The sequence below is a fragment of the Heliconius melpomene genome, chromosome 6 (assembly GCF_056956725.1).
Source record: "Heliconius melpomene rosina isolate 202511_hmr_F chromosome 6, ASM5695672v1, whole genome shotgun sequence".
In the NCBI taxonomy this organism is placed as follows: domain Eukaryota; kingdom Metazoa; phylum Arthropoda; class Insecta; order Lepidoptera; family Nymphalidae; genus Heliconius; species Heliconius melpomene.
In genome coordinates this window covers 8,164,113-8,187,771 of record NC_140394.1, presented here as the reverse complement: position 1 = coordinate 8,187,771, position 23,659 = coordinate 8,164,113, and the positions used below count along the sequence as shown (strand labels likewise).

The following is a 23,659-nucleotide window of genomic DNA, read 5'->3' as shown; positions in this document are numbered from 1 at the left end:
TACACATAGGATGAACGCTAGTTAACGTTCATATAATTGGATCCAAATCCCTCATTACTCATGCGTAAAATGTATGCCTTCCTTTGTAGCCTACATTCTGTAATTGTTATTAATTTCTGATTATCTATCTGTCTGTCAATATCGCTTCTAATATCTGAATAATTGAGGTATACACTAATTTGTATTAATTAATATATATTAATTCTTACTAGATATCCGTATGTTTTTGGTAATGTAATTTAACCCTGACAGACAGACAATTAAAATTATTTTATTATGTCTCTCAATGGCGTCATCGCCAACGATTAATTTATTTGTAATAAAACGACATAAAAATACGAACGAATTCCATTTGCTGTTCATTAAAGCAGTTCATTAGTGTTGGAGAGAATATTCGCGTTACAATTTTATCGTGGTACGCATATCGCGGTTTACCCGGGAAGTGGGAAGTAGAATGCGTAATGTCTAAACTATATAAAATTAATAAAAACGTATATAAAATAATTTGGGATATACCTTTAAGATATTTTTCTGAATATTTTAAATATAATATTGGTTCTGTTGGTTTTCTCTATGAAATTTATGATGTACAAGTGAAAACCGCACATTAGCAAAAAACACTACATCATTTTTTAACATTTAAAAATCTTAAACAACATAGTGTAGATTGTAAACATTTTTTGCATACAGTTTTATTGTGGACGCGAGATAAAACGGATTAGCTAATAGGACGATAGAGATGGAGTCGGATTTGGAACATGCTCGTAAAAAATATTTTTGTGGGGTTGCTTTGTTATTTTTTTACAGCTCATAAAGTTATCACACACTTTTTTTTACTTGTGTGTTTTATAAATTGTTATAGTTATACATATATGTATTTATATATATTTGTATATTAAACTTGCGTTATGTACCCTAGCCCGGCCTACCTTATAACAATGTACTAAAATAAGACTTTATAAGCCACCGCTAGCGTAGTGAAATAAAAGAAAAAAATATATACTTAATTCAAAAACTTTCATGTTAAACAAAACATTATGAGCCTATTACCCTATTATAATCCAACTCTAATCTATTTAAGTATTCTCTGTCGTAGCTATAGTTTTTGTTTTTAATATAATTTTAACATCATATCTATATATATAAAATCGAAAGGTCACTCACTCATCACGAAATCTCAGAAACTACATGTGCTAGAAATCTCAAATTTTACATAGGAGTAATTTATAGGACGTAGGTGCTCGCTAAGACGAGAATTTGCAATAAGCCCCTTCTAAGGGGTTGTTTTTGGGGTCGAAAGTTTGTATGAAACTTCGTTACTACAAATGCTAGGAGTCTCAAATTTTGCATAGACGTCACTAGGACGTAGCCATGGAGACAGAAATTAATAATAACATAGTTCACGCGGGTGAAACCGCGAGCGGGCCGCTAGTAGAATTATAAAGGAAGATATTGAAAACTATTGAAAAAATATATATTTCGAGCATGTCTCTCAATCCAGGACTATCGCGTACAAACAAATACTGAGCCACTGTGCCCTATATAGAATATATAGTTTAATTTAATAATTAACCTGTTGTGTGCTGTGAAGGAGAGGCGCAAGGGGGCTGGCGGAGGTGTCTGCGTGGACCTACGCCGCCTCGACCGCGCTACCGGCTCGTAGCTCGCCGGCTGCCAGTGCCGCACAAATGGCGATAGCCCTGCAAACAAATACATATTTAAATTAGTCTTTGGAAAAAACACACCAGTGGACGGTGCGGTAGTTTTATCGATTGACCATTTTTAAATCACATAGCAGTAATTATGAGGCCAGTCGTGACTGTAAACTGTGACTGCAATGCCTCCAAAATTCTACGGAAAGTGGGGAACGGAGAACCTGGACACTAAGTCCCCTCTGCCTACCAGTTTGTGTGCGGGATACAGCGTGAAGCTGATGTTTTGATAACAGTAACTATAATCACAATGTGTTTGCCGCAAACATATAATTAAGTATTGTAGTAATAATTAGGTAATTTGAAAATTTAGACGCGGTGTACATTTTATCAAAGCTTACATAAATTAATGGTTGCCGATTGAAATTGTAAACTAATTGCTAAATTGAATATATAATCGAAGGTTTAAACTGAAATGCCGCGTGGCTTTAGTTGATCGAAATGCTGAATTCTATTTAATGGAAGGTATTAATTAAATGAATCATTGTAGTAATCATGCAGATTTGCGGGAATGCAAATGTATGGTGTACTTCTGTTGATCAATACAGCCTAACATAGCCTTAATCCTGTGTTGAATAATTATTATTGAAAAAATAATTAAGCTTTACGCTGTATCCCGCACACATCAGGGTAGGCAGAGGGAACCTAGTGTTAAGGCACTTTCCGCCGATTGTTTCGGGACATTCCGTGTTGAGTGGCAGAACTCAACGACGGGCCTTTTGCCTTGGTGCCAAAGCGACGGAATATTAGTAAATAATAATTCATTCTCCCGAGTGGGGATCGAACCTACTTACCAAACTAGCAATAACAAAAACAAATGTAATATATAATGTTAGTATAAATAATTCCCCGCGCAAGGAAGGATATAATGTTTCAGGAAATGGAGAAGAGCGGTTTATTAATGGCTCCATTGATGGCGTTCGCAGGTAGCTAAAATTTGCATGTAATGACCGTTAAGCGCAGCCTTTGTGGGTTTAATTAAAATTTCCAAAACGATCAGTTTCCGATATATCCGGTGATTGATGTTGTCTTGATAGCTTTTGTATTGAGAATATTTAACGATGGTAATTTGGTTTGGGAAATTTAATATTATGTTAGTAAATAAACATTTTACATATCAATATATTAATTATTCAAGGTTTAAAATCGAAAAAAATCCCTGAATTTATTCGTAAAAATATGTAAATTTGCTTACTTTGTTAATATTTTATTGTACTTACATCTATGTTTATAAAAAAATGTTAAGACATGATTGTGTTGAATGACGGAACTCAACGCCGGGCTTTGTCTTGCTACCAAAGCGAGAAATTGATACTAATTCATTCCCCTGAATTGGATTCGAACGTATAACCGTCGCGTCCAGTCAAATCCTATGCGGCTACGACGGCTTCATCTTTCAAACTTAAATAAATATACCAAGTTACTATAAAACTTAGCAGGGTTTTTACTAGAATGAAAGCGTCGTAAAACTAGAAAGTGGAGTGCTTTTTGGTTTTACGATGTTTTTGTATGAAAAAGAAACTACAAGTTACTCTTGATAACATAAATTTATTTTATACCAATAGTAATATACCTTACATATATTTAATCTGTATGAATTTATAACTGTGACTTAAGTTTTAATATATAAGTTTAATCTTTATAAAGTTCTAAAAATATATAATTTTGATCAAAATGAGTAACTAGTTAATTAGTTACCTCAATCCCCCAACGTTAATTACAGTTATAATTTTAAAGACTTCCAAAATTAAGACAATAAAGCTAATTTAGTAAAGCACCGGATTCATTATTCTACCTTTACTGGAAGCTCGTACGATATTTCTTATGTAGCCGTAAAGTTGGAATTTATTCCGTCCACGGAAATATGAGGCCAACTTTACCTAATTGGAAAATCAAGAACCATATATTTACTGTGAGACGCCCCTTGGGTGTCCTAGGATTTATACGGCAGTGGGAAGTCTAGATTAGTGGATAGGGAACTTATTGGAGTCCTATGGAATATAAATTGGTAACTGGCAGGTAGCGTTCAGGTCGCTTTCCTTTACTTTGTCAAGATGTTATACGTTTTGAAGTTGCTTCTTTATAATATGACAAAAAGTAAGTCTATAATAAATAGTAAATAATCATACTATGATTTTTTTTTAATATTTATTAAATAAATTCGTACAGTACAGTCTGGTTAAAAAACAATGTATTTTATGTTTTTACTATAGCACTTACGTCAATGTTTGACGATGTTCTTGAATTCATATGTATAATAGAAGAATGAAATCTATCATATATAACATTGCTTTTATGTTTTAGTAGAATATACAACTTCATTATTAAAACTTAATAAGCTATGTGAAATAGGCTTTCAATATAGAGTCCAAATGTTCTCGTACTTCCCAAGACTAAAAGAAATACACCCTAAAGTGATTCAAAGTGTACAATTTTTGTACCATTTGTTAGTGGACGTGTGCGGCGTCAGCGTGTAGGGACGTGCTTTTGGAAAACGAACGTCTTATATCCCGATTTATTTTATTCCCACAAAACAAAAATAATGATTTATACTATAACTATAACAAAATTTATATTTCTCGTCTTAAAGATAATATATATCTTAAAAGATGCCTCCTTTTAATTCTTCATATTCGAATATGTAATTATTTTTTAGCTAAACTTTCTTTAACATTTCAATTTAAAGAATGGAAAATATGGAAGCATAAGAGCGAACCGAAGTAGAATACAGTCTGGCAAGTTTCTAGTTCGAAAAAGGGGAAATGAATCGAAAAAAGGTAAATTACAAATTGGTTAAAGAAAACTTATTTTTCTAAAGTTCTTTCCGAAGCATTGAAAGGCAATAGCGAGTGCGCGTTCTAATGAAATATACTGAATCACTGTAACTCTAGCGACCTGCACTGTACATTTCTAAATAAATATAGGTGCCTCTTCAACCATTCGAGTGAATTGAATTTAAGCGCACCCAGAGAAACGGGCAGCTCTTGAAAATAGTATAACGAACGTAGAAATGTTTGCGTGATATGAGCCATATTTTGCGAAGTTCGTTCAAAAGCGAATGAAATGTAAATCGAGGAAGCCGAGCTATACAGGTGAGTTGTGAGAGGTCCCGATGCTGCCCAGTATTAATTGAGGGCGCGCAGACAAAGAGACTGCGTTAGTGGGGCTTCTTTCGGAATTCCAAGCATTTTGTGATGAATATACCTTTATTACAGCCACTGAAAATCGATAACTCTCTTCCGACTGCGGCTTCATTAGGACCGCTTGAATGCTTATTAGCAGGCCGCCGACTTCGGAAGAATGTAATTTAATCGAGCTAAAAGAAATCTGTCTTGTCAGCTTAACGAAACGTTTAGCAGAATTAACTATAATCGTCTAATGTTGCACAGCATCCGTTACAGCTTTACTTATGCTTTTATTTTAAGCTTTATATTTTTTTTTATCAGCTTCACGCTGTATCCCGCACACACCAGGGTAGGCAGAGGGAACCTCGTGTTAAGTCACTCCGTTCCCAACTTTCTGTCGAATTCTGGAGCCTTTGCGTGTTGAGTGGCAGAACATAACGCTCGCTTTGCCTCAACACCAGAGCGAAGAAATGGATATATAAATAAAAATAAATATTTCACTTCCCCGAGTGGGGATCAAACCCACAACCGTCGCGTTACAGTCACACCCTTGTGCCGCTGAGCCACGACGGCCTCGGCTTTAAGCTATATTTGTCTTAAAAATATATTTACAAGAAGTATTATGAGAGGAAGGCAGATTTTGTCTCTCGACTTGTGTCTAGTGTCGATTCAATATAAAATTTTACTATTTCAAAGCATATCACGTTGTTCGTAAAAAAGATCAGAAAGATCTTATTAGAGTGTCGAGAGTACAGATTCTGGTTCCACTCCGCACAAATGGCTTTCCCATTAGCAATCGTCGCAAGTCAGAACTTAGTAATGGAACTTGACAATGTCACGGTTGACGTTTATCAAATATATCTAAACTTACCTATTATTGTAAAATTCTTAACCAAATAAAAATATACTTTTTATTTACATTATACAATTTGAGTATTTTCTATGAAAAGATTATTAGATTTAAACAAATGCTATGCAAGTGGTCCACTGCCACACTAAAAATCTAAAAATACCAATATTTAAGTATCGCAAGCAAAGCTTTAAACAAAAAACGTACTGAAATTGAAATACTTAATAGAAATTGGGTACTAGGTGCTTAATAAATTGTTTCCAGTCTTTAAAATTCACTTTGACCTTGAATATTAATTAATGAAAACGAGCAGACTGCGGTATTTTCTGTTTCGTCTCGAATAAATCATTGATATTATAAAATAATGTATTATTTCTTATTTCTAACTATATCTATAGGGTCGAAACTCAGTTTGATATAATAATAACAATTTACAAATGATTCTGGTCTAGTTGTAAAAAGATGACGGTGACGGTGATGCTGCCAAATACGCATTTGAAAATAAATGGAAAGTGATTTAGTAAAAACATACCATACTTACATATTACCCATAACAATACACCACTCAACACGTCATGCCTCTAGAATGCGTCCGAAAATGGGGAACGGAGTATCTTAACACTAGGTTCCCTCTACCTACCCTGCTGTGTGGAGCTGAGAAAAGAAATTAAAGTTGAAGTTCTAGGTTGTACACGTCAGATCTATCCGTAGTCACTTTAAGCTCAAATATGGCGCAGTGAACACAGTCATTGCCCTAACCATCTAATTCGCTCTTAGGCATCGGTACAAACTACAATTTGCATTCCTAGGTCAGATTTATAAGGCCATTAAAACTGGAATCTGGTGACTCTCTGGTATATACATTATTCATATGTCATCACCATCTCGTAACATAATTCTTTCTAGTTTCACGCTGTATCACGTACAGAAGAAGGAACCTGAGAATCTAGTGGTAGACACTTCGCTGCCATTAAGACACTTCCGTTTTCCACTTTTTCGTTGAATTCTGGAGACATTGCGTGTTGAGTGGCAGACCACAACGCCAGAAATGAAAATATTAGGTATTTCAATTCCTCGAGTGTGGTTCACACAGTGGTGGTCGCGTTTGCATTCGAAGGTTTTGCCCCTGCTGCGCCACGACCATTCTCAACATTAAATACAACTTGACATTCTACTTACACGAGATATTTATATTATGCCAAAACTGTCTATAAAATTGTTAGAAATATATCAAAAGCTGTAGGAAAATTGCGTATGAAAGTTCCAGAATAGTCTCTTTCTAAAACTATATTTTAATAATCTATGTGGTTTGTTTTGATAAGGTAGAAAACTAAAAAAAAAATACATTATAAAGCTGTAACGTCGTATCTTGTAAACAAAACAGTATAAACCAATGTCTAAAATATAGTAGAATTATTTTTAAGTTTCAATATAATATTTATCAAAAAAAATATAAAATATATTTATATAGATAAATCTGCAGTATCCCCCTATTTTCGTGGCCATGATTAACTCGCTCTAAATGTTAAGCGCTTTAAGAGCACGATGACTGAACTATGTGAAGTTTTGCTTTGTCAGAAGTCAGAGCTCCACAGACTGAAGTTTAATCAGTTTACGTTACGAGTATACATATTTTAAATTTTCTTTTATATAAGCAAAAGCTTATCTATATATATAAAATCGAAAGGTCACTCACTCATCACGAAATCTCAGAAACTACATGTGGTAGGAATCTCAAATTTTGCATAGGAGTTATTTAAAGGACGTAAGTGCTCGCTAAGACGGGAATTTGCAATATTCGACTTCTAAGGGGTTGTTTTTGGGGTTGAAAGTTTGTATGAAAGTTCGTTACTACAAATGCTAGGAGTCCCAAATTTTGCATGGACGTCACTTATAGGACGTAGGTACTCATGGAGACAGAAATTAATAATAACGTAGTTTACGCAGGCGAAGCCGCGGGCGGGGCGCTAGTTTTTTATATAATCAAAAAGCAATCTTTTAAGTAAATTTTAAAGTTACATCATTTAAATATTATTTATATTATTTGTATTCTTGTTGTGAAGATCAGCACTCCTCAAAGTTTTCTCCCATCTCTAAATTTCAATATCTATTTGTAAATAAAAAAATATTTTGTAGTCTGGTCTATTTTGTGTATATTCTACTTCCATATATGCATTTCAGATTTCTTCTGCATTTAATAATTACCTCAGGTTTTTTTGTGTCGACACGTAAAAAAGAGAAACAAAATTATAAACGTTGTAATAAGCATAATAATACCTAGTTATGCAAAGACAAGGTACTTCACAAGTATTAAGTTTTGTAAAGTTCCCCTCATCATTACCTTCATATGCATTAATCCAATTAGCAGAGTTCGAGTTGTTCAGTATAGTTATCACCGGTCCTCGTCTGGAGCGTACGCTGCGAGGGTTGTCTTAATCGGTATTATAGTTTTCATTGTAACTGTTAAACGTTTGCGTATACGTATGTTTTAATTAGAGTAAGTACATTTTTAATCCTAAGATTTTTTCTTATAGATTCATGCTGTATGAAGCACATGGTAGAGTAGGCAGCGGTAACCTATTGTTCAAACACTCTGTTCCTATCAAGACGCTTCCTTTCCCCATTTTCTGCCGAATTCTGGATAATATTTCTGGATAATATTCCATTTCCTTGGGTGGCAATCGAACCCACAACTTATGGCGTTTACTGTCTTGTGCTTCTGCATCACTCGTCGTCACACGGAGGCCGTCGGGGCGCAGCGGCACAAGGGTGTGACTGTGTTGTGGGTTCGATCCCCACTCGAGGAAGTGAAGTATTTATTTACGTTTATATTGCCATTTCTTCGCTCTGGTGTCGAGACAAAGCGCGGAATTGAGTTCTGCAACTCAACACGCAACGCCTCCAGAATTCTGCGGAAAGTGGGGAACTGAGTGTCTTAACACTAGGTTCCCTCTGCCTACCCTGCGATGTGCGGGATACAGCGTGAAGCTGATTTATTTGATTTAATTTTTAAGTAAAAAAATTACAAAGGAATAAATATTGTCAACAACAGTTTACGTAAACGGTGTGCGCATAACTACTAAAAAGACAAAAATAAGATCTGATACATCAAAAAGCATATAGATAGGTATGCCATGCAAATACATTGTCTACCTGTGAATATTGAATGTTTAGGTATGCCCGGCGCGTCAGGCCTTCCCCGACTCCTCGAGTGACGGCAACATCTGTTGTTTATTCATTCCGTCCTCTAGATATTGGGAACCTTTCCCGATGCTCATGTTTGTGAATGTGAAGAATCTATCCTTAACGGAGGACCGAATACTTATGTACCAAATCCTTTCGAATATTTTAGGACCAAATCGCATATTAGGAATGTTATCAACGGTCCAGATGAGATGCTATAGCGATTATTTGATAACAATAAAGTTTGTCCAAAATCATAGTTTGGTTTCTTTTATAGCTAATGTTAATAAAAAAAAAGAGTATGCGAACAATTAAAACATTGGTTTAAACTTTAAACAAACATTATTTAATATTTCCAGAAAATAACAGCAATACCTCTTTATATTATTAAGAAAATATAGTGATGTTGCTAAGCTCTGATTGCAGCTAATTTCATTAACGTGGGTAATTTAAGCAACTGGAGCTTGATTAAGTTTCGTAGTCCAAATTAAGAAAATATTTCGTGATGCGCCTGATCCTTTTAAAAACAAAGTAATCTGGTTACGTTTAAAATTTACGTTTGGCGTTATCGTTTGTATATTGTTTTTATTGTACAGTTGAAAACTGTTCTCGTTGTCTAGCATCTGCCATGTTTTTTTTATTTTCGTAGTGACCAATCACTATGTTCTTACTAATTAAAATGTTATCCTGGAAAAGCGTGGATCACGCGTTTTTTGTAAGAAAGACATGCCGAAATATATTTAGATACTACATCTAAAGATATTTCGGCAATTTTTAAACATGATCGCGTTTCATCTTGATGGGCTATGTACTCTGGGAAATTGGTAGACGTATGAAACGTAACAGATTGTATCTAATCCAGTAGCACAGTTTTGTAGCAATGTATGTACAATGTACGTAGAATTCCCGTATATTAGGTACTACGGGAATGTCGTCCGTCAGAGAATACCGTGTCTGTTTCGTTACAATAGTGTATTAATTATTAAGGAATTAGTTATAATGATGTCAAAGATATTAAATATAATTATATTTGACAAATTAAGTAAATAAAAAAACTAAACGAAAATAAAAATAAGACTTACAAACACGGTACAAACTCTCTGCCTATATAGGCTGTAACGAAAAATTCTGTAAAAAAAAATATATTTTTTTTAATTTTGGCATTTAAAAAAAACATTTTATTTAAGTACCCACAAATTTAACAAGTCTCGTTAAATAGAAACACTGAAGTGCCTACTACATCCTGCTTACCTGCTACATGCTGCCTAAGTACCTGTCTACAAAGTTTGGTCTACTCCATGCTTACACAGTTCATATTAGTGGCCGGACGAGGCTTCAGGCTTAATGCTAATTACGGAACAAGTTTCAGCAGATCGCTGGGTAAACAACTGTGAGGGTATGTGGTGTTTCTATTAGAGTCTCTATATTAGATGTCCTTTTTTCATTTCTCATGAAATATATTTTCTTTTTTACGGTGACATTTTCATTACGTTGAAGTCGTCAAAACAATAATATGGTTCAGGAGTAATTGTCTGTCACAGGAAATGTCATCCGATTATATAAAATTCTTAAATATAAAGAAAATTAAGTAAATTCTTTAATCTATACTTATAATAAAATCAAAATGCTAACAATGTGTGGATATTGTCTTTAAAATTGTAATGTTATTGGAGCAAGAAAGTAATTGAGACGAGAAAATAAATAATTGTGCTGTCCAAGCGGGCGAAGCGATGCTAGGGCGAATAGTATTACATAAAGTTAAAATTGATTATCCTACTTTCAAGGTTGTGGTTACAGAAAGTGTTAAGTTAACGGTGTTAGCCGCATCTTAAAGAGAATAAAAAGTGTATAGAGTTATAAATCGATAGACATGTTTAAATATCCCACAAATTATATATTCATACCTATATTATAAATTCGAAAGTAACTCTGTCTGTCTGTCTGTCTGTCTGTCTGTCTGTCTTTTACGCAATCAGGGCCAAACCGCTAATTTAATTGTGATAAAATACTCATATAGAGATACTTGAGGGTCTCGGGATGAACATAGGATACTTTTTTCTCATATTTATAATATTTTCGATATATACCAATATATTAAAATATTTATTAATTTGACATGCAATTTATTCCGCCATGTTAATAACAACCGTCGTTGCTAAGCAACGATTTGCAAAGATTGTTAGAAAGCGTCACCCAAAATGAGCTTGCTTAACCCATTTCTCTATTGGGAACTGAATGGAAACTGAAATAAATATTCTTATAGTACAAGCGGGCGTAGCCGCGTTCGGGTCCACTAGTATAAATATATATATAAATTTAAATACACATATTTGTCTTCTTTTCTTATAACTAAAATACTAATTGTATTTCCTGTGGTTTTCCGGAAATACCTTAATTAAGAAAATCTTAATGGCACACCAAACGAAACATTGCTTGTTCAATTGCTTTAACATTTCCACTTACGACTTTGTCGCTGGACTGAAGTCCAGTTTGTTTTAGGAGTAAACATGGCACAAAGCAACGACCAGACTTGTTTAAATACGAAAAAGCTTCTTCAAATGGCAGTTTCGATTAAAATGCACTTATAAATTTACAATTTCGTGGTAAAATAACAAAAGATTTAATAAAATATTTTTATTAGACAGACATAACTCCCATTCTACTATTGGTATTGATGCAGTAATTGTCGATGAATTTTTAAATACTTAAAAACATTTAAGTATAGTTTCAGAGTTAACTTAGTATGTATGTAAACTGTATATAAATATGTAACTAAGTGCTATAACATTTTTGGATAAATAACGTAATTATGTATATCAAATTATGGCCAGAGGTCAGAGCCCGCACACTCAAGGCCCCCAGAAATCGACAGAAAGTGGAGAACAGAGTGTCTTAACACTAGGATCCCTCTGCCTAACTTGCTGTGTGCGGGATACAGCGTGAAGCTGATTTAGTTTTATTTAGATTTTAGGTAAAAAATGGTTTTTATAATATACCTATAAATAGCAAAATCTATACTAATATAATAAAGCGGAAGAGTTTGTTTGTTTGTTTGTTTGTTTGTTTGTTTGAACGCTAAGATCTCTGGATCTACTGGTCCGATTTACTTTGTTTTTGTTTTGTATGAAAGCTGCATTCTTCAGAAGTGCTATAGGCTATATAATATTACATTACACATATATACTAATAAATTAAAATATTTTCTAATTTGACATGCAATTTATCCTGCCATGTTAATAACAACCGTCGTCGCTACGCGACCGCGTTCGTTACCGCGTCATTTTGATATTCATCCCTATGAAAATAAATATAATAGTCACTTTTAGCATTTCATCTAGATTGAAATTATATTTCTATAGAAATTATATTCTTATATTTCAAGCAGGCGTAGCCGCGTCCGGGTCCGCTAGTGCATTATAAAACGTTATATCCAACCAAGCAATTCGTGCAGTAAATTATCATAACGCAAATTTTAGCGAACAATTTATTTCGATGTAGTTTAATTTCATTAACGCGGAACTAACTGTGTTCATTGTTGAAATCAGAGGCGAACTGCATAATTTAATATTTAACCATTATTTTGTTTAAATATAAACTTAATTTGAAAACAAGAAAGAAGAGCAAAGGTTATAACATTTTTAAGATGTTTTAGACTAGCGCAACGGTTGTGGGTTGGATCCTCATTCGGGGGAATATTCAATTAACTAATATATATATTTCATTTACTTTTAGTAAGCAGAATTCATGTATAATTTCTGCAACTACTTACTTAATTCATTCTATTTCCTTTCAACCTTGCCTTTTTTTTATTTCTGTGATGCCTATCAAATGAGGGAAGAGGATATTTCTGAACATATATAGGACATGATTGCCGTCATTTTTACTTGTTTTGTTTTTATGGAGGCATTCACTATAACGAGAATAATGGCAACCTATTGAAACGTAACGTCGATGGGGGCGTTTCTAATAATAAATTCACTTAAAAAATGTAAAATAGTAAAAAAATAAAACCAAGCAATTCACGCATGAATAGTAAAAATACCTGTTTATTTTTGATTATTATTATTAGAAAATTATAAAAACACAAATATGTATAGAGTATAGATGATTTCAATATTTAAACAATGACGTTATTTAATTTTTGTTTGACTATGTTTAATTTCTGATTTTAAAATAAAATTACAATCAAAATATATTAATTTTATTTTAAAATATCAATATTAATGCTTAGGGCAGTGGAATTAACTAGGGTCCTATCGAATTTGCATCTGATCGATAACCAGATGATACGACTGTAGCTTGAGAATCTCTTGATATCTGGATCGGAATGTATGCAAATTAGGCTCGAATGCGAACGAGGCCATCGCTTAAACTTGCACTTGCTAGGAATTTAGCAGAGCGCTTAGCTGATTAAGGTTACATATTCTATAAGTTACTCTATAAATTCACCGTCGTGGCGTAGGGCACACGAGTGTGAATATAACGTGACGACTATGGGTTCGATCCTCATTTGAGGGTATTATTTTTTAATATTTTTATTTCTTCGCTCCGGCACCAAGGCAAAAGCTCGGATTTGAGTGCCGCTACTAACATGCAATGCCTGAAAATGCAATAAAAATTCAGCAGAAAGAGGGGTACGGAGTATCTTAACACTAGGTTCCCTCTGCCTACCCTGCCGTACGTGGGATAGAGCGTGAAGTTGATTTTTTTTGTTATAAAATTTGTGAGATGCAACGTGGACCAGTTGTATTGGGTTTGTGAATTTCAGTGTAGACAAAACATTTCAACAACTATCATTGACATTTTTTTGCATATTTTCAATTTATTTTACATTTCCATTTTGCGTTCCACTGCGCTTTGTCGGCTGGTCCCGGCAATAGTACACTATTTTCGTGTTGGAATCAGTTCTTGTTTTGAAAGAGTATATCAAATTTACTTTTGAGTTTGTAAATTGTTTTATTTAATTGTTATATTTTATTGACTTTAATAATTAAACTACTATCTGTAATATACAAATTGCAATATAAAAATATTACATTAATTTATACTCGTAGATAGCAATTCTATATGCATTATCAGTGTATCTACAAAGTAAGCGGCAATTAGGTATAAAATACATTTGAAATAATGAAATTTTGATATTACTCTTCAAATTAATATAATTAATAATATTTTTTTTAGTTTCACACTGTATCCAGCAGATAGGAAAATAGTTGAGACACTCTGTTTCCATAAAAACACTTCCGATCCCCACTTTCGGACGAAATGAAGATATTAAATATTTAATTTCCTAGAGTGAAAATCGAACTCACAACCTCTCGCGTTTACAGCTACTCGTTTGTGCCACCACCGGCCTCAGATGAACATAATAATGTCCAATTATATTAGCATTCCAATATAGTCCATATTTTAAAAGTCAAATCGTCTATAAGTGCCTCAAGATACGTGAACGAGACTAAATTCGTGTTAAAAGAATTTTCAATGCTAATATCAACTTTAACTAGTTGTAATACGGCATACATTCAGTGAATAAAGGAATTTGATACACATTTCATTCACACTTCACGCACCAAATGTTACGTAGCATGTAGTTCAGTAGGTTATAAGTTACTTAATAGGCTTTTTACAACAATAATTGTTGAAAGTGAGATAAGTTATCAGCAGCTTTATTTGTTAATTATATGCTAGTTCGTACTATAGACTATATTTTATTTTTGGAAATTGAGTTCGGACTACAGATAAAAAATATATATCAGAAAGAAGTGGAAATATACATTTAAACTACTCTTTCATTTTTTAGAGTGGGGATCGAACCCACAACCAATAGCGTTTACAGTTACACTTTGTGCCCATGCGCCACGACTGGACTATAGATAAGTTGCCCACTTTTTCTTCACCTTATCTATAGTCCATGTTTAATAAATATTGGTTACTAAATTTAATGTTTTACTGTTAACTTTCTTACTGATTATTTAAAAAAAAACTTGGTTTCTTTTAACTTAGTACAATTGCTCCCTGGATGCCCTACAAAAATAGTGTCGTGTTATTTGGCTGATCTCCAAATATCGATCTTGGACCAAATTACATGATCAGGTTTATTACTGCTGAAAGTTCGTACATCCATTAGTTTTTAACGTAATTTTTGTTGTAAATTTTTGTTTATACTAATGTACTAATTTTCATTTAGTACAATTAATTTCAATAGATTAAATCAGATTGGAATCTCCATTATAGTCAGAAATAAAATAAAAAAGATAATAAATCAGTAAAAGTAAAATTTCGCACATAATTTTCATTACCGCATTGTCTGAATTCTAATACTTTTTCTGATAATCCTGTTACAAAGAAATAATTGGTCTTAATATTAACCAAACTTCGAATTAAATACCGTAATTATTTTCCCGTATTTTTATTGAATTTAATGAATTAACCGCATCAATCTCGAGATGAATAGGACGCAATTAACAAATCAGTTCATTCAAGTAAATAATCCAGTTTGCTTATTGGACTAACAATGTTTTATTCAGAATTTATATTAAGTAAAGTAATTTTTATTAGTTAAGTATAAATACTTAACTAATAAAAATTACTTTGGTCAAAATTTAATTTCTCCTTCGAAAAATGTTACTTGAGACCTTGAGGTTTCAAGAACACAGAATGTTTGCCAAAATTATTTGCCAAGTAATATATTTATGTCTACGTTGGCAAAGCTGGATATTCGAGATTGTTGGTCAAGGCATACAGACCTTGGACTCATTTCGAATGCTGCCAGGATGACAACCTACTTACTGGATCACCGAGCCAATTTATCTTGAAAGCCTTGTATTTAAACTTTACTGATGCTGCATAAACGTATACAGTACCTATGTACTCTTACTATTTTTATTGTATAATAGATTACTAATTTATAACAACTCTATAAATTTTATAGATCTTTTTGTATTGGTTACAATTATCTAGGTTAGCTGGGAAACTTATGGAAAAGTGCCGGTTGAGTAGTGTTCCGTTTAACAGATCTGGCGTCTACATTTTTCATAATTGTGAAATGATTTTAATACGTAATTCTGTAATTGCAGGTATGGTGTTGGCTGTACTTAGTGAGCAACGATGAAGCACTTATAATAAACAAGAGATTTAAAAGAACGTCTCATAGCGTTCGTTGTAAATTCAAATTCGACATATTTGGATACCAAAGAGGATGTTAATAAATAATTACCTAATTTATAATAGGGCTCTCTCAGTTTACGTAGGTCTCACTAGTTTACCAAATTGGTGGTTAGGAAGACTTAGACAAAGACATAGAATACTGGCGTATTCTTATTCATTATTATTTTAGTCCCTAAGAGGACTTCTATCACTTAATATTGGTCAATACATTTTTCTCGTAGAAACAGTGTAGGCGGACTTACGTACACTTCATTAGGTATTCAACTTTGTAAGTAAACTCAACAATAGGAACAAAGAGCTGGCATTCAACATTTGTAAAGCAAAGCAAATAGTTAGCACTTGAGTATCGCTGCATTATAGAACTCGTTATTGTATCGCCCGATCTAAAGGCATTAAGAATTCATGGAAGAGTAACAACTTTGAATGCGTTCAGCTTTGGAGAAAATAGGACATTCATAGAATTCATAGAATAGGACATTCATAGAATAGACATTACATAGGAATCGGTTAGAAATGGTAAAATATATAAGTTTTAATGAACTTGTTTGATTAAAAAACACACCATTTATGTTTTTATTTAATATTGATGTAAAATAAAATCTACGTCTGGTATATTGAGATGAATTCGCTATAAAATAGGATCTTCTCACATCGCGTTTTCCATTTATGAAACCTTTTCAGCACCCGAAGAGCGATTCGGATATATAATGCCGCACTAAACCCTTCAGTCAGGTCAGGAGATGACTCCGCGACACCTGCATCTAAAAAATTCTATAATCAAGAATCTAGATCACTGCAAGTACAAAACTGTATATAAGTCGTTTCATATATTCTTATAAATTGCAAGGTATAATTCTAATCAAGTTTTTTTTATAAGAATATCATATTATATAGAGAAATAGTTTTATAAAATATTTTGATTTAAATTTGATTTTCATGCACTAATTTCATTTACAACTTAAAAGATTACAGTAATGTGCTATTATACAGATAGAAAATATTTTCATATTCATTCAATTGACTAGCTCTCCATTTTCTTGCAAATGGCACTATATAAAATATCTACATAATTTCCATTAATAATGATATATTTTAATCTAGGTAGATAAAAAATTGTTTTAGTAATATTGTATGACAAAAATTAACTCATATACATAAGTTTAATATACAAGCGAGGCGTATTTATGGCAGACGGTAAAGTTGTGTTACACCTGTTACCATGATAGCGTTTTCTATCAAGAGTCATAAAGCGTTGAAGCTATTATATACTATTTATACTCAAACTTTATAAAATTTATAAAGTAAATATGTGAAATTATATTACACTTTTAGCAGAAATAGATCAAAATTTTCCGTAACTTGGTTCAACTATTATTAAAGTGCCTTTGTTTTTATGTATTTTAATTTTTTTAAAAGATTAATACCTAATATTTTTTTCAGCTTAACGGTGTTTCCTCCATGCAACGTGTTTACGACAGGTTGTGGATTCTCACTCGAGGAAATGAAATATTTAATATTTTCATTTCTTTACTCTGGCAAGTCAATTTTTATTTCGTCTCCTATTACGAAGACAAAGCGCGGCGTTGAGATCCGCCACTCCACACGCAATGCTTCTAGAATTCGGCGGAGTGTCCTAACACTAGCCTACCTACCTTGCTAACTGCGGGATAAAGCGTGAAGCAGATTTATTAATATACAGTATAACATTTTAGTGACTATAAAAACCTGTTACTATAAAAAAAAAGTGTAATAAACGTTTCGAGTTAATTTTATATAACGTCGACGCTATTGCGGTACAGCTTAATGGACACCACGACGCACGTCAGTACATAATCGGATTGGAACCCACTGCACTTATGGGATTACGGGGGGTTGCGTTTTTTCACACCACGATCGAATTGCGTTCTGTTTTCCGCTGGACTTGTTGAGCCGTTTTGTAATTTCTTAAGTAGTAATATTTTGTAGCCCCGGGGCCCCGGGCGCCGCGCATAAAGGAGCGCTAAATAGTGGGCAAAACTATTTAAACATACCTACATATGAAATTTTATTTAGTTAATACAGTTTTCCACTTTCCGCCCAATTTTCCATATATTTTTAAATGGCGAACTTCGTGCTGTGGTATGAGCAAAGTAATAAAAATAACTTAATCATTATTAAAAAAACACAGAGTGTGTGAGGATCGAACCTACAACCATCGGGTTTACAGTGAACCGCTGTCTTACTACGCCATGAAGTCCTGAATCATATAAAGATGTTTATAATATTTGCATGCGAAATGTTAATGAAAATTGGGAATATGAAGCGACACGGATGGTAATCAAATTTGTATACAACAGACTTCTGTGTAAGTCTCTCTTGCATAAATCACATAATAATTACATTATTATATTTCTTTTTCATCTTGTTAATTAGTAGCTATTTTTATATGTTACCGCTTCACGGTGTATTCTAAATATAGAAAGGGAACATAGTGTAGAGACACTCTATTTCCCACTTTCCTTCCAATTTTCAGGTATTTAGGTAGGTTTTTTTCTAGGTAAGAAAGGAATATCAGTAATTATAATATAAATAATATAGTGTGAAATACTTCAAAATAAAAAAAAATAACATTAATAGATCCACTTAATAGACGCCATTGTATTAATAAAAAAAACTACAGTCGAATTGATAACCTCCTTTTCTTACAGAAGTCGGTTAAAAAAGGGCTCAAATTATAGGTCCGAGATCTGCCTAACTAATTATCGCAAGATCTATTTACTTAAGAAATTAAGATTCCAAACCTACAAATTTCATAAATATAAGATATACAAATCTATCTATTTTATCTTTAAAACAGAAAACGAGAAAGAGTTTATTTCCCAAAAATTGAACAAGCTAAGCAATGCTAAGTAATTGGATGATGTGATTTTAAGGTTACACTTAAACTAACAGCGGTCTATAGGCATACACTCAACAGCGCTCGCATCTCTGAGCTTCCTTCCGTTTGCAAATATTTGATATGTTTCTACTGAAATAGAACGACGGGTATGATTTAAGGTATTAATTACTTACTCATACTATCAAATGGATATATATGCATAGGTATAATTCTGTTATAGCAAACAAAAATCTATATGATTTTTATTTAATAAAAACTAGTGAACTGGTCAACACGAGGAAAAAAATTCTAGCTGAGAAATCTCATATAAATATTTACCTACTTATTCTTTTAACATAGCTATGAAGGCTACATGACACACTATTTATCGAGTTTATGTGGGCATCTGACACATCCTATTTACGCTCAACAGTGTTTCATGTATATTGTATATTATATAGGTATATGACTTGATCAGGAATATTCTTTTGCCCACAAAAGTTTTACTAAAATAATTAAGCCAGAAAATTTGAAAATATCAGTTCCAGGCTAATCTCAGACTCCTCGAAAATCTCCCTAGATACGCCCATTTATCTGTGCACCTATATAAGCTCGAATAATACTAGATCGAAGTACACAAATGGGGAGGTTCCATTCAATTCCATCCATAAAATATTTAATTTCCTTCCTCTCCTTGCGACACGCACTCAAGTCGCACATTTACATAAGCCTACCGAAGCAGTATTTACACTAGTCGACAGTATTGTTTATTTATTGTTTAAATCGTTCTCGTTACAGCTTTCTTTCAATATTTGTGACAATTCTCATTTAAACAAATATATTAAAATAAAAACAATAAATAAAAATATATAATATTTATTTCAGTTCGAATTCTGGAGGCACTGCGTGTTGAGTTGTGGAACTCAGCGCCGCACTTTGCCTCTACACTAGAGCTAAGAAATAAAAACACTATTTCACAGACTGGAAATCCAACCCATTACCTGTCGCGTTTACAGTTACACTTTGTGCCCCTGCGCCATGACTGGCTTTTTTATTTTTTTGACATATCTATAAACTTTCAGTTTTCGGATATTTTCCTTTATTTATATTGTAAAGTTCTCACTTCCAGCCAAATTTCATAATTGTAGGTCGACGGGAAGTATTCTATAGGTTTTGATTGTGCTACAAATTTCACATAGGTAAAATGCAGTAAAACGATACATAAATGCTTGTGTCTTAGGATTGTGTTCACTTAAAAGCTTGATTTTTCATCAAAAATCTACGCTATCGCGAGATAATTACTTTTGAACAACAACTGTACGGAACCCTAAAACTAATGAAACAAAAAAATAGGTTTATTCCAAGGAAAAAATTTATAAAATACAATGACTTAAAAGTATACAAGCTTTAAAAACAATAACTAAGCTACAATCTTAATAAAATAACAATAACTAAATTAAAAAAAGGTATTTTGTAAATTACAATGGAGTTACGATTGGTAAATGATAAAAAGCTCATTTTTCACTGAGAACAATTTGTATGGATGTTGATAATACATGTCAACGGACGAGAGTGCGAGGGTGCGAAAATTGACAAGTGACGATTCCCGCTAATGAAACATTTTTCGATTTAAAACGCATTAGTCTATATATCTGTGTTGATATGAATAAATTTTTCATAGTTAAGGATTTCAGTGTTTCATTGGTCATAAGGAGTGATTATAAAGCGAGGTAGTGGGTTCGATCACGACTCGGAGGAATGAGTAATTATTCATTAATATTTACATTTCTTCGCTCTGGTGACGAGGCAAAGCGCGATCAGCGAAAAGTGGGAAGCGGTTTCTTATATTATTCATTCTTCTTTCTAATCATTAATTAGAATACCCGTTGCGAAATACCCAATGCTAAATTACTGATATCTTTTAACTAGTACAAGTATAAAATATAAGCAAAACAACATTATAAAGTAATAAAAAACAAACAAACAGAATACCTTACCTATCTAAATTTCGATTAAGAGTTACGAGGTACTATATTTCCATGACAGTCCAATAAAAGAGATTAAGTCCACTTTATTGAGCACTAGAAATATACTGGGAGATGGAGTTAAAAGGTATTTTAGATTTTGATTCCATCATAAATCAGTTACGATCATTTCTAAGAAAAAGTTAAGACATATAAATTATATTATATTTAATAATGTTGTCTAAATATATTTTATAAAGCATAGAAATAATTGGGAAGAAAAATAATATGTATTTTGCATACCTTGTCTAGTTTCAGATTAAAAAAAAAAATTAAAATATGTTCCCCAAATGAGAATCAAACTCGCGTCTCCCCTTGTACAGCGAGCAAAGACGTCCTGACTGCAACACGATTGCGCATCTACATATTTTCATAAGACATCTTATACTTAAATTTATTTCGAATATTCATTCCACTTAGATATAACATTTCTTTCTCATATAATCAGTTTTCACGCCGTTAGGCTCTGTGATGACATGTCTTTCATATATCAACGGTATACATATATGGAAAAAATCGAATAATGTGAGGGAAACAGGGACGACAGGGAATTGAAATGACAACACCAATACGAGCTGGCACCTGCTGCCTCACGTAATTACTGCTCCAAAGTAATCAATGTACCGAGAGTTTCTTTTTGTGTTGTGAAAAAAAAGTAAAATTAAGTAGAAAGTAAACAAACGAACATTTCATTTCACACTGAATTAAATTGTGTCCAATTGTCGCAGTCTTCATGAAATTATCTGTCCTTTAATACGATTAATATTAATATGTTAAGCTGTCGTGACTCAGCGGTACAAGCGTGTGAAACTGTAACGCGGTTGTGGGTTCGATTCCCATTCTTCCCACTTTTTAATCGTCGAATGAACTAGTCACTGCCACCGATTCAGAAGGCAGTTCTGTTGAAAAGGGTCGACAAGAAACCAAAAAGTTACTTTAAATAGAATACCAATCTCAGAAATGACTTGTTAAGGGCAACCGTTATCATCTTCAATATTATTTACCCAAAATATAGTATTTCAATAGCAATATCCTCATTATTCAAGTTAGATAAGTTTCCATCTGTCAGGCGACGTTACATAAACGTAACGTCGTTTTCGTTTCATCAAATATGACGTTTTCGTGGAGTTTCCATGATATTCGATATTGTTGTTTATTGTGTCTACCGCTAATTATGAAATTTCGTTTATAAAACTTGAAAATATGTGCCCCAATGTACATATGAGTACATGTTGTATATAAGAGCATAAAGTAAAATCAATATTTTTTTTAGATTTGAACCAATATATTATTATATTTATTTGTAGTTCTAACATCCACCAGTATCAATGATATTGGAGGAATTTCGAGTAAACAGTATGAGGATTCCTCGGAGGGCATGTATGAAGAGGTTGATGACAGTGGACGAGGCGAAGAGGTATGCAGAGACCGTAACGCTTGGCGCTGTGTTTTCCCTGTCTATCCCGCTGGGTAATGAAGCTGAAAAAAATTTATTTGTGGTACCGAAATTACATTTCAACATATTCACACTTTTCAGCGATAAGCAGTTGCAGGGGGAAAGTCACCCTGCACTTCGGAATTAGTTAGAATTGTACTTATGAAAACACGATGCATATAAAGCAATACTAGAGAACAATGGTATTTCTCTATAGATACGGTTAATCTATCTATCTATATATATAAATTGGAAAGGTCACTTACTCATCACGAAATCTCAGAAACTACATGTGCTAGAAATCTCAAATTTGGCATAGGAGTTACTTATAGGACGTAGGTGCTCGCTAAGACGGGAATTTGCAATATTCGACTTCTAAGGGGTTGTTTTTGGGGTCGAAAGTTTGTATGAAACTTCGTTACTACAAATGCTAGGAGTCTCAAATTTTGCATAGACGTCACTAGGACGTAGCCATGGAGACAGAAATTAATAATAACATAGTTCACGCGGGCGAAACCGCGAGCAGGCCGCTAGTGTATGTATATAAATAACGATATAACAAAAACAAATAGCTTATAAATGATCTAATTATAATGTTTATAGTAACAAAATACCGGGTCGCATCAGCCGCATTCTTCCTAGACAGAATCATACCACTCGACGCCGCTAGTAAAGCGTACTTTACTAATAATAACTTGACACCACCTCAAGTTTAATTAAATTCCAAATGGATATTGCTTTAAGCTGCTTTTGTAGCGGTTCACCGTAAAAGTAAGCAGGGAACTAAATTCCCTGTTGCTGACAGATTTTCTGTAAAAAATTATAATAAAATATGCATTTTTATTCTTTGTGTTTTTTTTTAAAGAATATCAATTTCCGTAAAGTATATAATTATAATGAAATATACATTTTATTCTTTTTGCTTAGATAGTTCTAAGAATTTAATATAATATTTAATTTACTTGCAATATTTAGATACTTAGAGATACATCATTCCGATATCTATCTATCTATATTATAGATAAATAGATACTTTATATGTGTCAGTAAAAAAAATAAACAATGTTAAATTAAAACAAGACGAAATTTTAGTTTTTAACGTAATTAGAAATTCTATGTGTAGCATAGAACGATACTTTAATTAAATATTTTAATATAAATATTTCCGCAAGCTCATATTTTTTAGAGATCCCTTGACAATATTCCCCTCCCCCCACCGATGTCATGGCGACTCAACTTTTGCACTTTACTTAATTTCAGTCTTGTACGAAGTAGGATTCTTAATGGAAGTATGTCATGTGTGGTT

The 23,659-nt window shown here is 33.0% G+C and overlaps 1 protein-coding gene across 1 annotated transcript in view; it reads right to left on the bottom strand.

Annotated features, from left to right (window-relative positions):
• The window catches only part of LOC146538345 (uncharacterized), a 124,443-nt gene that overhangs the window by 25,439 nt on the left and 75,345 nt on the right, over positions 1 to 23,659 (bottom strand). The window contains exon 2 of the mRNA XM_085186661.1: positions 1,574 to 1,700. Within this exon, the coding sequence (XP_085042787.1) occupies positions 1,574 to 1,700 (127 nt within the window). The remainder of the gene's footprint in view (positions 1 to 1,573; positions 1,701 to 23,659) is intronic.